This window comes from Sorex araneus, chromosome 6 (assembly GCF_027595985.1).
Source record: "Sorex araneus isolate mSorAra2 chromosome 6, mSorAra2.pri, whole genome shotgun sequence".
Classification (NCBI taxonomy): Eukaryota; Metazoa; Chordata; class Mammalia; order Eulipotyphla; family Soricidae; genus Sorex; species Sorex araneus.
In genome coordinates, this window is record NC_073307.1 from 161632653 (window position 1) to 161644998 (window position 12346).

Sequence of the window (12346 nt, forward strand, 5' to 3'; positions counted from 1 at the left end):
CCCGTGGCACCTTGACACTGCTGACCGCAGATGCCGTTTCCCAGGTACTCATTGGTAACCGAGGGGCAGAGGTACAATTGCTCCATCGCATCCTGTGTTAGAAGAGTATGTGACCAGGGGACAGAGTGATGGTACAGTGGGTAGAACTTTTTTGCTCTGTGCATGTCTGACCCGGATTATGTCTTTGGGATTCCAACTTCAGCTGGTCCCCCGAGCACTGCCAGGAGTAATTCCTGAGTGCAGAGTCAGGAATAATCTCTAAGCTTCACCGGGTGTGACCCAAAAAGACAAAAAAAAAATGGAGGAGGATGAGGAGGAGGAGGAATGATGTGACCAGCATGTGTGTGAAGCCCAGCTCCACGCTTCTAGGGGGCACAGAGAGAAGAAAGCAGAGATGGACCAGAAGCCAGAAGCCAGAAACCAACCCTCAGTGCTGGTCCTTTATTCTTCAAATAAATTGGGAGCACAGCTTTGTGCCAGATATTTGCTCAGGACTGCAGCAGAAGGAAAAACCTTCCCTTTTTTTTTCCTTCTAATTAAGCATTGGAGAATTGGGAGAAAGACAAACAACTTTTAAAAGATTCTTCGGTATCTAATGATGACTAACGGCTGTGCAGTTAAGGAACGTGCAGAGGAGAAAAATATGTAATCACAAAACAATCACAAAATAAATAAGGGATGGTGTTGGGTGGCAGCGGGGGCAGTAATGGCAGTGGTGGCGTCTCTCTCTCCCCGCCACATGCGTTCAGTGGCCAAGGGCCGCTTCCCTACCCTGGCTTGCAACCACTGCCACTGCCAACAGACACATCAAAGAGGGACCAGGGCCGCCAGGCTGGTTGTGATCAGTTGCTGTTTTTTCCAATCTCCCCACATGCCTGTTCCAGTCTCACACAGCCCCTCATTCCCGTCTCCTCCTGTCGCCCATGCTCGTCTCTCTGCACTCCCTCTCACTGCCTTGGTCTCACGCCCAACCTCCAAGCACTGGGGATAGCACAGTCAACATATGGAAGCCCTTCCTTCCCATCTCCTGCAGCTAGGAGAGCCGGTCAAGGGAGAAATACAACCTAGGGGCGTGTTTCTCCTTTCCTTAGTTCAATAAGCATTCCAACATTTATCTTTTTTTGTTTTGTTTGTTTTGTTTTTGGGCCACACCCGGCAATGCACAGGGGTTACTCCTGGGTCATGCACTCAGGAATTACTCCTGGCGGTGCTCGGGGGACCATATGGGATGCTGGGATTCGAACCTGGGTCTGCCGCGTGCAAGGCAAACGCCCTACCCGCTGTGCTATCACTCCAGCCCGTCAAACATTCATCTTAATTCTACTTAATATTAGTCATTTTGTATGGACACAGTGAGAGATACATTAAGCTTGTAGGATGGTTCTCCTGGGGACATCTTGCTATAGATCCCAGACTATAGTGCCCAGGCCAGATTAGTCTTTCTTAACCCTAGCAAGGTCCGAATCCGGTTGTTATGGATCATGACAGAATTTGTCTATGACTGTGCTCTTAACTTATAGTTAAGTATTATGGCCTGTTTTGATGCCAGGGTAGCTCACAGTTTGCCCTGGGTCCATCCAGTCCCTCGTTGGGACCCTGCTTTTGGGGTGCTAGGAATTAAGGGCAACTCAGGCTTAAGTCGAGAGAACAGATGCCCAGGAGTGAACAGTATTCAGAGTCAATTAACTTCTAAGTTACAAAAACGTAGCATTAACTGTCTTTCTGTGTCTATACAAAAAGGACATTGCTCCGAAGTAAACTATGCAAAAGGACATAAGGAGAGAAGAAAAGCAATATTTCACTTGCAAATACAAATCAACAGAGTTTATTTTGGGGATAAAATCGATTGACCAGCTGGGGAAGCAGAGCACAAAGAAGAGATTAAAGATAAACACAGATAAACACAGAGGAATGGGAGTTTCTCAGGAGCACTGTGATGGGTGTAACCCAATAAGCCTAAGCCAGGGAGAAAGGACGAACCGATGTTATCCTACAGAGGAAGCTGCTGGTGGTGGTGGTGGTGGTGGTAGGGGGAGCCTGCCTGGGGTCCACAGTGGGCGTCCACAGTAGGGTTCTGGTCAACCCTTGGCTGGCACTTACCCACTTTTCCACTTTCTGGCTCAGGAGACACCAGTTGCCCCTCCCCCTGCTCTTCACAGACATCAAACTTGAACCCCTGGTCTTAGTCAATAAGCTCTTGGGATGCTTAAAGCTCAGCCAGGTCCCTCCTTCTCTATAAAAGCCCAGGGGAAACTAGAAACGAAATGCACCTCCTCCATTCCTCTGCTATCTTCCTCCCGCCCACAGCAGGCCCTCCTATCAGCTTAAGGGTGCCCACCTGTAAGCCAAAGTGAAAGACCTGGTAAAATCAGACCCATCAACTGACACCACCTCCATCCGAGGCTTCGTCCCCTAAGTTGTGAGGAGGCTACTTCCCTGTTGGTTTTTCTTTGGGGTGTGTGTTGCAGGAGGATGTTGGGGACTGCTCAGGACCCTGAACAAAAGAGGACCCCGAAACCTTTACCCTGGACAAACCAGAAAATTCCATTACCAGCTTTGCATAACCTGAGGCACAGGTGCCCTTGTGACAAAGGAAATAGCCAAACTCAAGAGGTAAAAGTAGCCCAGGGCAGTTAACTAAGAGACGCCATAAAGCCCTAAAGTAGAATACCTTCCTCTACCTTGTGCATTCCTCCTGCCAGACGCTCCTGCCAGATAAACCCTTGCCTTCCCCTCCCCACTATTTCTCAATATACTCTTGAAGAATGTTGTAAGCCCACCTAATACACCCCGAACCTTTCCTTATTTGGTCTGAGAAGACACTTCCCTGATGATTGACAACTTATGTACCAAGCCCTGCTAAGAAAAGTATAAAACCAGCGTGGCAGTTAATAAAGTTGCCCTTGATCGGCATGTGTCGTCTTGGGCCCCCTGTTTACTAACCTCACTAGTCTTATTTCAGATCGGGACCCTCACAGAATCCACCTAATTAGGAGCGCTTTCCACTGTTGTCTCTCCGCGGGCCAGAGAGATCTCCAGGGGAACGCGCAGGAGGAGGGACTTTTGTTTGTTTGGGGGGCCACGCCTGTCGGTGCTCTGTGCTCAGGGAGCACTCCTGGCAGGGCACGGTGGTCCCTCTGAGGTGCCAGGGATCGAACCCGGTAAGTTGCCTTGTCTACAGTATTTGGGGAGGAACCGGAAGCGAGGCTGGGCGGCCCCCTGGCTTGGCTCCACTCCCCGCCCGACTGGTTTCTCCACCTTCTGCTCTGCACCCTACTGTGTACACAGATCATTCTTCCTGAACACACGGCGGCGGTGATCGAATTTCCCTACATGTGGCACCTTGGGCCCTTCCTCTCTGAAGGATCTGAACTCCAGGGCAGGGCCACCAGCTGCCCCAGGGAGGACACACACACAGGGACAAGAACTCAGCCTCTCCACGGGGCCTCCCAGCTGCTTCAGGACCCCCCAGCCTCCTTCCCCTGCCAGGGGCTGCTGCTCCCTGCCCCCAATATTTGCATTTCTCACCACTCCCAGGGGAGTTGACATCATCCCGGGCTACATGCACTCCCCCAGACACACTCACTCTCCCGTCTGGCAGAGGGATGGCTGGCATCCCTCCGTGTCCATAACTTGAGCCTGTGCCCAGCCCCATCCTGCCAGAGCTGCCCAGTGCCAAGTCTGACTCTGGGGTCAGTCAGACACCGTCCAAGGCAGCATAAAGTTGAAGGTTTCTGCTGCACCCCCCTCCCCACTGCAGTCTCCTTCAAGGCCTCAGGCAGCAAATACAGGACCCCCAGTCAGCTGTGCATCTCGTGCTGTGGTGGGGCCGTGGGGGCGCGGGAGAAGGGGGAGGGGGAGGGGAAGGGCGGGGGCGGGAGAAGCAATGGAAACTGCAGCTAGAACATCAGACTCTCGTGCATACTCAGCGTGGATTCCCATTAAACCTTCTCCTAGGTCCACTAAAGGGAAAGAAGGCCTCACTGGGATTTGATCCAGAACGGACCATCCTTAGCTCCAAAGCTCGTAGGAGGTGCTTGATAAAAATGCGCCTTGGGGACAGGGGCTTTCGATCACCTCTACCAAAAAATGTAAATATGCCAGGAGTCCCAGAGAGGGCGAGTGACTTGTCTCAGCACACACAGCACTGCTGCGGCTGAGGCTGAGCAAGAATCCAGGCCTCCTTGGGGCGCGTGGGCTCCCCACTGAAACCCCTCATCTCTCTCCGCGGGCACCAAACTACCTCTGGTTCTGCCCGTTTTCTCATTTCCCCCAGCCCCCTCTTTCTAATGACCCTGACCAAGGAGCCTGGTGCTGAGAACAGCCCCCAGGGACCTCTTAAACTTGCAAAAGAGGGCGTGGAGGGGGAGGGCAGAGAAGTGAGGGAAGTCCCAGGAACCGTCTGGTGGGGAGGCAGGAAAGTGGGGGGTGCTCGCCCCGTGGAGTTCGGGAGGCTGAGGGTGGGGTTCCTCCGGGACTGCAGCGACCACCCCTCCCCGCCCCCTGCTGTGGGCTCAGACCCCAGCCCGGAAAACAACGGAAACCCTCGGTGGCCTCAAGGGTCCAGCCCCGCCCCCGCCCCGCCCCCACCCCCAGCTTCCTCCCAGGGTCAGTGGTGCCTGCGAGCCAGCTGTCTGTCACACCCACGCAGTCGGCGAGGGGGCACAGAGGAGCGGCACCGTGGCGGAGGTGCCCCAGGCTCTGCCCTGGCCCCATCTGCTGTCTGCTCCAAGCGGCATTAGGACCCTGCAGGCCACAGGTGGCACGACAGCTGGGACAGCTGCCCCAGGCGCTTAGGACCAGCGAGGGGAGTTGGGCTGTGCAGCTGGGGCCCTGGAGCAGAGCCGGCCGGCCGGCACCTGGGGTCCCGAGCCGGGCACAGCTGGCAGCGGATCTGCAGCCCTGCTGCAAGTGTCCCTCCCTCCATGTCGCCTGGAGAAATACTGGACCCGCTGCCCGACACCTTCATCTTGCAGCCACCTGTCTTCCACCCGGTGAGCCGCCCCCAGACGGATCCACCAGGACCCTGCCCCGAACTTCCCCCAGGGCTGTGCGTTCAGCGGGGTGGCAGCCAGCTCCAGGGTTCAGGTGGCAGAGGGGCACGTGCATGTGTGCCCACTTCCTGCGGCCTGCGGGGCGGGCAGCTGTGAGGACCTGGGGTGCAGCCAGGACCCTCCAGGGCAACGTACCAGGACGAGCTGTTTCACCTCCAGCCTGGGGGGAGATGGGGACAGGAACCTCTAGCGCCAGGGTGATGGGCAGGTGGGGTGAGTCACTCTCTTCCTACTCCTGCTCAATGCCCACCCCTGCCCCTGCTCCCCCAATTTTGGGGAAGCTGGCAATGCCTTCCAAAAGGCTGGATGGAGTTGGGGCCAAAGCGATTAGGACAGCGGGGAGGGCGCTTGCCTTGCACGCGGCCGACCCAGGTTCAATCCCCGGCATCCCATATGGTCCCCCGAGCACCACCAGGAGTGATTCCTGAGTGCAGACCCAGGAGTAAGCCCTGAGCACAGCCGGGTGTGACCCTCCAAAAGGGTATAGCTGTGTCTGCTGGGGGAGGCCTGGAGCATAGCAGGGGAGCAGCCTGAAACCCAGCAGGGGGGCTAGCCTAGTGAGGGCAGAGGAAACCCCTCTCCTGTCTCTGTGCCCCTCCCCAAGCCTGGGAGGGTAAAGTAGCCCTCCAGGTCACCCTATTCCTGGCTCCCGGGGTTGTCAGTCCCACCTGCCAGGCAGCTTTCAGAAGGTGCTGGAACAGGGGTGACCCTTGAAGGCCCATCCAGGGGTCCTGCTCATTCTGCCTGCATCGAGGCAGACTCCACACTCCGAGGCCAGAGAGGAGAGGCAGGGTTTCAGCCTTCCGAGCCCTCCCCTCCCCCCGCTCCCCTGGGGACCCCCTCTCCCTAAGCCAGCCCCCTCTCCGGACCATCCAGCCTGAGGCACCCTGGAGCCTTGGGAGAGCGAGGAACTCAGAGCAGCCAGGCACTGAGTTCCGGAGTGCTTGGAAAGGGGCCCCAGATGTGAGAAGGCCGGGTGTCAAGCCGGACTTCCCAGGGGGACAAAAACGCAGCAGGAGCAGTGCTCCAGGGAAGGGGAAACAGTGCTCGGGGAAGGGGAAGAGTGCTCCAGGGAAGGGGAAGAGTGCTCAGGCAAAGGGGAAACAGTGCTCCAGGGAAGGGGAAGTGGACATGTCATCACCCACTGGGTTTGGGGGTGTCAGGCAGCTCCTCGGGGAAGGTGAGCCTCTGGGCAGTCAGGTCACCTCCACACGCTGTCCATTCCACATCAGCAACCCTTCTCCTGTCCCAGCTTGTCCCTCCCTCGGCCTCCTGCGGACAGTCCCGTGAAGCCTCTTCTGGAAGTTGGGGGCAGGTGCCAGGAGCTGGGGTACAAAGGCTGGGCTAGTGTCCAGCGGTCAGAGGAGGCTGGACAGCGCTCCTGGGGCAATGCAGCTGGGGTTAAAGACATCAGGGAGGGGACTGGGCAGGGGAGGAGAACTTTCAGTCATTTTGCCACCTGAGGCCACTCGCCGTGGAGGCCGGACCTCCTTCTCCCTCCCCCGGACCTTCCCCAACCCTCTCCGCTCACGCTCGCCCTGGTCCAGGTGGTTCCTTATGTCACTACCATTTTCGGTGGCCTGCGTGCCGGCAAGATGGTCATGCTGCAGGGCGTGGTCCCCCGCCGTGCCCGCAGGTAAGTGGGGTCTCTGTGGGGCCGGTTGCAGGCACCGAGCCGGGGGGCCGGGGCGGTGTCTCTAGGAGCAACTCTCCCGCCAGGTTCCAGGTGGACTTCCAGTGCGGCTGCAGCCTGGACCCGCGGCCCGACATCGCCGTCCACTTCAACCCGCGCTTCCACACCACCCAGCCCCACGTCATCTGCAACTCGCTGCAGGGCGGCCGCTGGCAGAGGGAGGCCCGCTGGCCCCACCTGGCCATGCAGAGGGGAGACAGCTTCCTCCTCCTCTTCCTCTTTGGAAATGAGGGTGTAAAGGTGAGGGAAGGCGGGGGTGCACATCCGGAATCTAGAACTTGGGTCCTTCTATTTTCCTGCTCTCAAAATTCCCCGAGTCACACAGTTAATCGAGATTTTTCTATTATTTTGTTTGTCTGTTTTTGGCTTTTTTTTGGGGGGGGGGTAACATCGGGCAGAGCTCAGGGGGGATTTCCTGGCGATGCTCAGGGGAACCCTAGGGGATGCTGGGGATCGAACCCGGGTCAGCCACATGCAAGGCGAATGCCCTTCCTCCTGTGCTATTGCTCCGGCCCTAATTGAGATTCTCTGGGGAAGAACCAGGCACCCCAAGAACCAAGGAGCTGCCAGGCTGGGTTCTAAACTGCCCTAGGTCCAGGTGGCTGTGCATATATGGTGCCAGAAAGTTCTCAGGTTCCCATCCGTGTGCCACCCATGATTGTGAATTCTCACTGCCACCCTGGGCTGGGCACTGCCTGGTCCCATCTGACCGCCGAGGTGCAGGGCACAGGGAGAGAGAACTGCGCCCCTGATGTAAACGGACCAAAAAGATGTCGGGATCTTCTCCCTTCTCCAGAGGGAGGCTGGTGGGGCTCTAGGAAGTCGAAACCGGGGTTCAGACAGCCGCAGAGCCTCTGTTTCCTCCCCTGGGGTGTGTGCCTGCGTAGGGGGTGCTGACAGGAAGTACTGAGAGGGCACTGATGGGCACCGGGAGGTCTCGGGGAGTCCTGAGGGGGGCCTAGTCCTGCACCTTTTCTAGAGCCACTGTGAACTCCTGGGGGAAAGGTACCCGCGGGGCTGCCGCTGATCCAGTCGGTATCCCCCCAACACACACACAGGTGAGCGTGAATGGCCACCACTTCCTGCACTACAGCTACCGGCTCCCACTGTCGCGGGTGGACACCCTGGGCATCTTCGGGGACATCCTGGTGAAGGCCGTTGGATTCCTGAACATCAACGTCAGTCCCTTTGGAGCCTGCTCTGGGTACCCGCGGGTCCCGCCACCCTGATACCTGGACAGGCCCAGGAGCCCATCCCACCCACACTGACCACTCACAGCTACCACAGAGGGTCCCCTAGAGTGCCGGCCATCTGTGGGGGAAGGAAGAGGAGGGGCGCAGAAGCCAGGGGTGGTGGGGAGAGTCTACGGTGGGTGTGGGTGGGGCCATGGGCAGGCGGAGAGTAACCTGAACTAGCAGGTGCCTTTATCAACTCCTATGAGAGCTTACTGGAAACCCAGACTTCTCCTGGGCAGAAGATCCTAGGGGCCAGAGATTCGAGTGCAGTGGGTCTGGGGAGGGGGCAGGAACCAGGTGTCCCACCGCCCCCCACAAACGGGCCAGTTTCAGGGCTCTCCCAGGTGGCAGGGCCTGAGGCCTGCTTGTGGCGTCTCTTTTCCCACAGCCGTTTGTGGAGGGCGGCAGCGAGTACCCAGTTGGACACGTGAGTCTCAGTGGGACCAGGTTGGCCCCCACAGCCCCTAACTGAACCCCAGTTCCCCTCTACCATCATGAGCTGAGCCCCTCTAGGCTGAGGCCTGGCTTCCCCTTCCCTCAGTCTTCCCTCAGCGTCCCCTCAACCTCCCCTCAGCCTTCCCTCAGCCTTCCCTGACCTCTTCCCTCAGCCTTCCCTCAGCCTTCCCTGACCTCTTCCCTCAGCCTTCCCTCAGCCTTCCCTGACCTCTTCCCTCAGCCTTCCCTCAGCCTCCCCTCACCTCCCCTCAGGCTTCCCTCAGCCTTCCCTCAGTCTTCCCTCAGCCTCCACTCAATCTCCCCTCAGTCTTCCCTCAGCCTTCCCTGACCTCTTCCCTCAGCCTTCCCTCAGCCTTCCCTGACCTCTTCCCTCAGCCTTCCCTCAGCCTTCCCTGACCTCTTCCCTCAGCCTTCCCTCAGCCAGCCTCAGAGCCTCCATTTCCTCCCCTGGAGTGTAACTGAGGTGAACACCTCAGTCCCTGGACAGCTCAAATCGACCCAAGGTTCTAGAAACACAGTCCCTCTCCATTGGAGTCTTGGTTCCCTGAGACACCCCCTCTGAGGTGGCCTGTGGAACACAATAGGAGTTGGCCCCTCACCTCACAGAATGCCATGACTGACCCTCTGTCTCCCTCCTCTCTGCCCAGCAGATTCAGGAAACCCTCCTGTCTTATATCTAAGAGAGACTAAGCCCCCAGTCTCCCCAATATTTCATCCAGTCAGGGGGTCCCCTCATGACACAAACCCGACCAGACCTCCCTGTTCCTCTGTCTCTCCCCGACAGCCTTTCCTGCTGGAGAGCCCCCGGCTGGTGAGTGCCCCTCGGTGGGTCCCAGACCTCCCCTGGGGTGGGGTTGTGGGTCCCTCAGCATCAGGCACTCTCTCTCTCCAAGTGGAGGGGGGGGCGGCAACCTTTTGGGTGGAGGCTTCGGTCTCACTAACACTGTCTCCGGGGGGACACAGCATGCCTATGGTCTGTGTGTCCAGTACTGAAGAGTGGACAAGCCATCCCCGGTCTCCACACGCTGGGACACAACCAGCCAGTCCCACACAGGGGACAGAAAAGAGGGACACATGAGGAGCTCACTGGGGGGCGGGGGTGGTCACTGAGAAGCCCAGCCTTGCCAGGGAATATAGAGTAGGTGCGGGCAGGCCCTCCCAGGAGACAGAGTGAGTCCCTCCTGCCTGCAGGCCTGGCGGTGGAGCTTGGCCTGCTCCGGGGCTCCAGGCCCCATGGGGAACCGGGAAAGCTGGCTCTGGGGGCATGGGGTGGGATAGAGGCTCCCCAGAGCCTTCTGTGGCAGCCCTCTCAAGTCCTCTCCCCTTCCCGCAGGAAGTGCCCTGCACCCGTGCCCTTCCCCGGGGTCTCATGCCCGGGCAGGTCATCATAGTTCGGGGCCTGGTCCTGCAAGAGCCCAAGGAGTAAGTATGGAGCTGCCGGGAAAGGGTGGGGAGGGAGGCAGGGAAGGGACGCAGCCGTGGGCCAGCCACCAGCTTCAGAAACTTCCGGTCTTGGGGCCAAAGCGTTTGCCTTGCACTCGGCCGACAAAGGTTCGATCCCCAGCATCCCATAGGGTCCCCCGAGCACTGCCAGGAGTAATTCCTGAGTGCAGAGCCAGGAGTAACCCCTGAGCATCGCTGGGTGGACCCCAAAAGCCAAAAACAAAACAACAAATAGAACTTCCGGTCTGACGCCCACCTCGTACATGAGAGCAGCAAGCGGAGCCTGGGAAAAGCGGGGTCAGGTTGGGACCAGGGCTCAGGCTGCCCTCCTGGGGGCTTCAATCTACCAGACACCACCAGCCCCTTCTGGCACGGTCTGTGCATGCATATATATATTTTTATATATATTTATATTTATATATTTTTTATAAATATAAATATATTTATATATATAATTTATATAAAATAAAATAAAATAAAAAATAATCATCCCCATTTCTTTTTTTCTTTTTTTTTTTTGCTTTTTGGGTCACACCCGGCGATGCACAGGGGTTATTCCTGGTTTATGCACTCAGGAATTACTCCTGGCGGTGCTCAGGGGACCATATGGGATGCTGGGAATCGAACCCGGTTCGGCCGCGTGCAAGGCAAACGCCCTATCCGCTGTGCTATCGCTCCAGCCCCAATCATCCCCATTTCTGAGGAGGCAAAAATGAGACCTGGATGAGGCCCAGTGCTCAGCCCTCCGTGGTCCTCCATCCTACAGGGGGAGATGTAGGGGAGCCAGCTGCTCTGCCAGGGACTCTGTCCTGTCTTCCCACCTGAACTCTGGGTGTTTCCTGAGCACTTAGCCCTGAGCCTGTCGTCCATCCAGAAGGCTTGTCTCTGGAGCTTCTTTCCCAGCCACATTCCCACCTCCCACTGCTCAGGGGCCAGCAGCCCTGGCTCAGAGGGGTCCGGGGTGGCGGGGGGCACCGCCATTGAGCTCCGCTGGTCCCATCCTGCAGCGTGACGCTGAGTCTGCTGGATGAAGCTGCCCGCGTGCCCGTGGCGCTCAGGGTGTCCTTCGCAGACAGGACCCTGGCCTGGATCTCGCCCTGGGGACGCAAGACGCTCATCTCGGCCCCCTTCCTCTTCTACCCGCAGCGCTTCTTTGAGGTGGGTTGGAGCCAAACGGGCAATTCCTGCAGGTGATGCACAGAGTTCCCCTGGGGGTACACTTGGGCGGGGTGAGAAACTAGAGCCCACGAGGGTGCCCCAGCCCCCAACGCCCCTGCTGCCAGGAGTTCTGTTCCCAGAAACCAGATTCAACTCATCGGAGCAAGCCCTAACACCCATGTTATTATATTTTTTGGGGGGAGGGGCTTTGGGGGCCACACCCAGCAATGCTCAAGGGTTAATTCCTGGCAGTGCTCAGGGATTGAACCTGGGTCAGCCAAGTGCAAGGCAAACGCCCTCCCCGCTGTCCTATAGCTCGGGCCCCAACTCCCCGGTGCAGCCAGGGCTGAGGCCTGCTCCTTTCTCCTTCCGGTGAAGGAACTTCCTATCGCAGAGGGTGGAACTGGGCCGGGGAGATCCCCCACGTGGATCGTGATGGGCTGGTGATATCCTGGGCCCCGGTGGTGTTCTTTTGCACCGGCGCTCCTGGGCGGTGGGGGGGGGGGATGAGCCCCGCGGGCAGCCGGGGCCACCCAAGAAGTGGAAGCTGCGCGCCCTCACACCCCTGACCTTTCCCAGGTGCTGCTACAGTGCCAGGAGGGCGGTCTGAAGCTGGCTCTCAATGGGCAGGGCCTGAGCACCACCAGCCTGGGCCAGAAGACGCTGGAGGGACTTCGGGTGTTCCGTGTCAGTGGCAGCGTCCACCTCTACTGTGTCCACTGCTGAAGAGCCAGCAGCGAGACCTATGCGTTGGCCACTGTCCTCCCGTCATCAGACTGTGTCCTCGTCACCTCGCTGGCAGGCCGGCTTCACTCAGGGGCCAGGAGAGTGTGTCTGTAGGGGCTTTGGGACCCCCAGCAGAGGAGGGACCAGACTCTGGTCCCCACCTGCCCTCCACAAGTCTGGGATTGGCTCCATCATCTTTGAGGACTGGCCAGGGAAACTCAGAACAACAGCAGCTCACAGGCCGCTAGTTCCCGTTCCTCAAGCAGTTCGAGAGAGAGCAGTCCAGCTCAGGAGGGCATCTGTGCCCCTCAGAGACCTTCTAGATTCTTCCAGCCATCATCCCGTCCTGTCTAGGCATCAGGCCGATCTCATGGGCGAAGTTAGTTGCCGCCCTGTGTAGCGTTAGGCCACAGAGAAGGCTAAGACCGTGTGGGTGAGGCGCAGGGGACATCCTGAGCCTCAGGCCTGGGGTGGGCACACACAATCTGCCCTCACATTGGCCTTTAGTCGATCGGACAGTGTCTGCGAAGGAGGCCGGGAAAGTCTCCGGCCAGCCAACCTGTGCCTGGTCACAGTCCCAT

General features: G+C 58.3%; 1 protein-coding gene across 3 annotated transcripts; it reads left to right on the plus strand.

The window, feature by feature from the left end:
* The first annotated feature begins 4834 nt into the window (after positions 1-4834).
* Positions 4835-11913, plus strand: LGALS12 (galectin 12). 3 transcript variants are annotated; one of them, XM_004621501.2, is made up of 9 exons: positions 4835-4994; positions 6602-6690; positions 6774-6987; positions 7806-7925; positions 8371-8409; positions 9223-9249; positions 9772-9860; positions 10889-11039; positions 11619-11913. In XM_004621501.2, exons 1-9 carry the CDS (start codon positions 4926-4928, stop codon positions 11763-11765), a joined length of 945 nt encoding a protein of 314 aa, XP_004621558.2. In that variant the 5' UTR covers positions 4835-4925; the 3' UTR covers positions 11766-11913. The 3 variants fall into 3 exon arrangements, with proteins under 3 accessions (XP_004621558.2, XP_054999175.1, XP_054999176.1); XM_055143200.1 differs by having other exon boundaries at positions 4835-4993; positions 6565-6690; XM_055143201.1 differs by lacking the exon at positions 9223-9249.
* Positions 11914-12346: the final 433 nt, after the last annotated feature.

Coding starts and splice junctions, on each gene's coding strand:
- LGALS12 (XM_055143200.1), top strand. CDS start 4,926: ATGTCGCCTGGAGAAATACTGGACCCGCTGCCCGACACCTTCATCTTG. Junction 7,926..8,370: donor TTGGATTCCTGAACATCAAC/GTCAGTCCCTTT, acceptor CTTTTCCCACAG/CCGTTTGTGGAGGGCGGCAG. Junction 8,410..9,222: donor GCGAGTACCCAGTTGGACAC/GTGAGTCTCAGT, acceptor TCTCCCCGACAG/CCTTTCCTGCTGGAGAGCCC.